General features: G+C 54.6%; 1 protein-coding gene across 2 annotated transcripts in view; it reads right to left on the reverse strand.

The window, feature by feature from the left end:
* The window catches only part of PAX7 (paired box 7), a 102,033-nt gene extending 98,886 nt beyond the window's left edge, over nt 1–3,147 (reverse strand). Inside the window, exons 1-2 of one of the 2 annotated variants that reach the window (XM_003783851.1) lie at nt 2,962–3,147; nt 237–472 (exon numbers count right to left, since the gene is read on the reverse strand). In XM_003783851.1, the coding sequence (XP_003783899.1) occupies nt 237–472; nt 2,962–3,046 (321 nt within the window). In that variant the 5' untranslated portion in view covers nt 3,047–3,147. The remainder of the gene's footprint in view (nt 1–236; nt 473–2,961) is intronic. The other variant, XM_012801511.1, reaches the window with a different exon arrangement.
* Nucleotides 3,148–3,168: the final 21 nt, after the last annotated feature.

A 3,168-nucleotide genomic window follows, 5' to 3' on the forward strand; every position in this document is an offset into this window, starting at 1 on the left:
CCTGGGAGGGCTCATGGCCTAAGTCTTGGACAAGCTAGACCTCATTACCCTCATCTCTGAGAAATTCAAATAATGGGAAAATAATGGGTAGCTATCTGGGAGTAGGGAACACTCTCCTGCTGTACTTTCTGTGGATGTCATACTCTCCCGGATGACACAGAGAGTAAGAGGGGCCACAGCAAGATCCCCAGACCATGGGGAAGCTAGGGGCTGGCCTCTGTAGCAAAGACACTCACTCTGGGCTTGCTGCCACCAATGGCCCCAGGCCGGATGGACCCAGTCTCCTGGTATCGGCAGAGAATCTTGGAGACGCAGCCATGGGAGACACGCAGCTGGCGAGAGATGACACAGGGCCGGATGCCATGGTGGGCCATCTCCACTATCTTGTGACGGATGTGGTTAGGCAGGGGTCGCCCGTTGATGAAGACCCCTCCAAGCTGATTGACCCGGCCTTGGCCAAGTGGGGTGGACACTGGAGAAGGGAGGGGAGATGAGAGAGGAGAGAAGCATAGGATGAGGATGAGGAGGAGATACTGAGTGCACCCCTCAACTCCAATTTTGAGTGGGAGAGCGGCTCTCTGACATCCTAACATCTGGAGGTTCCGTAGTTTGGAAAACAAGTGTCATGACTCTGAAGGAGGGTTCTACAGAGAAGGAGAGAAACTTCCCAGATGCTGTGTCCCCAAACCTCTGCCCCAGTAGGAGAAATGAGGGTGCACCTGGAGGATCTGAATGCTCCTGCAAAGGGGAGCCAGAGAGACAGAGGCCAGAGAGCAGAGCTGGCAGAGCTTTAGAGATGTTGGTACCAATGGCTCTCTATCTCCTAGGCCACAGCCTGGGCCTCCTGCTTCCCAGAGAGGCTGATAGTCTGTGAGTTGTGGCCCATCTGGTCAGTTCCAACAGTCCTAGTTGTCAAGACTGATCCATTTTATTGGGGGCTAGAAAGACTGGTTGATAACTGGCCCTCAGAGCTCTGCCTTCAGCGTTAGAGCTGTGCTACTTATGGCAGAAACAGCTGAGGCTCAGCCTAGGGACAGGTGACATGATGCTCCTGGCCACTGCCTCTGGGGGTACCTGGTTATACCTTGGGGGACTCCCCTTGTTTCTAATCACTCTCAAAGTCCTAATTTCGTTTTGGGATAATTTGGGGACACACTCCACTGCCCGCAAGCTCCTCTCCTACATCAAATACTCCACTTGGTCTCAGAAATGCATTGACTGTCCCTGCAGGCTCTGAGACACTGGCCTGCAGATGGGCCAGAGCCCCGTGTGTGTGACTTTGGGAACCTGGGAGATAGACACCCCTCATGTGCGCTGGGGAGGAGAGAGCACCCCAGTCACTTAATGCAAAGTCTACACAATTTCCTCACAGAAGGTTGGGGGACACCCAGCGCATTAATCCAGCCTCGATCCCCCCAATTTGGGGACTCAGCGGCTGCGGAGATCTGGAAGATTAGAACGATTTCACAGCCACGGGAGTGTTGGGAGCCGGCGGTGTAATTGGAAGGGAGGAGGCAAGAGGAGGCTTGGCTGCTGAGCTATTCCTGCCGCCCCCTCCCTCACTCTCCTGGTCCCCCCACCTCTCTTTGTAAAAGTAGGTGTCTGAAGCCACCCTTGGATTTAATCAGAAATCATGCGTCGCCAAGTCAGAGTCACTCGGTCTCCGTGGCGGGATATGCCATTAGCGCTCGAGAGCTCTTGAGCGCCCAACTTTATATTCAAGAGCCTCTTTAGCGACCGGCACTCGGCTCTCCTCAGTATTCTGCGTCATGTTGGGCAAATATTGTTCTAATCCGCGCGCGTCCTCAGCCGCCTGTTTTACTTGCATTCGCTACAGGAGAGTGCCACGGCAAATCCCCGGGCTTGCGCGCTCTCCCGCCTGCGTGGCTGCTCGCGCGCACTTGATCACGGAGCCGCTCTCTTCGCCTCTGTCTAATTCAGGGACCCGGCGCCGTCTCGCTGCCCAAGGGGCCCCCCTCCTCGGATTGCAGGCTGCCTGCCCGCCCCCCCTCCCCTCCTGCTCTCCCCTTCCTCACGCACCAGGGGCTCATGCAACTACAGGAAGAGTAATTAAGAAAGTCGTACATATCTCTGCTTCTCTCCAACACCCTGGGCTACCTAACCCCAGAAGGCAAATGATCCTTCAGTGACAGGTCCAAGGCTTTCCACTAGTTTAAAAAGAAAACAGAACAGAAAACGCCCCTAGCCCTTTCTCCAGCCGGGAACCCGTTGGCCGCCGGTCCTCTCCGCTCTCCCCGGGCGCTGGAGGTTTAGGAAAGCGACAGTTACAAAATCAACACGTTTCCGGCGTTTCCACGTTGCCCGTGCCCTCTCGCCGGTTCGAGGTTCTCTCCTTGGAGATTTTCAGAGTTCGAAAGCCCAAGGAAAAAGTTTTTTGGGGAAAAAATCATTACTACTTATTATTTAGAACTTGCTCGTTTTCAGGCCGAAAAGCAGGAGTGTTTGAGTGTCGAAGAAACGACAGTCTTCCTAGTTTAGACATACAAAGTATCACACATTGTAGGTATTTCGAACTAAAAGGGATTGGAAGACCACGCCGGGGGTGGAAGGAACAATTCAAAACACGAGTAGAAAGACGATAGCCAGCGAGCCCCTACCGCTGAAAAACTATCAAGGAGGAAAAGTATCTGAAAATAGTGGAAAGGGATGAAATTTACTAGGAGGCAAAAGTCTACCGGGAAGGAGTTCCAACCCGCGGGTAAAGGCCCGTGGCTGGTGACCTGTGAAGTGGAGGCCGCGGGTCAGTGAGATCCACACAGGACAGGACAAATGTCCGTCCCAGAAACTTCCCGAGTCCCGCGTCGGTCCTTGGACGCAGAAGGGAAGGGGGTCCCACTGCCACCGCGGGCGCCTACAACCACCCCCTGGAGAATGCCACCTCTCCCAGGACCTCGAGTTCCTGGCGGAGAGTGGAGGCGAGGCAAGCCTGGGCGCTCTTACCTTCCAAAGGAAATCCGGTGCGAGGATAGTTCTGCCCCGGAGCTGGCCGCATCATTCTCGGTACTGTGCCGGGAAGGGCCGCCATTCTTGGGCAGCTGGCAGGGGACGAATCCAGAGTCGGCAAGAATTCCCTTCCCTGTCCGCTCTTTTTACCCCTGCTGCGATCTCTTTCTTTCCTTCTTCTTCTCCTTCTTCTTTTTCTTTTTT

Source organism: Otolemur garnettii, unplaced genomic scaffold (genome assembly GCF_000181295.1).
Source record: "Otolemur garnettii isolate 467f Iridium unplaced genomic scaffold, OtoGar3 scaffold00009, whole genome shotgun sequence".
In the NCBI taxonomy this organism is placed as follows: Eukaryota; Metazoa; Chordata; class Mammalia; order Primates; family Galagidae; genus Otolemur; species Otolemur garnettii.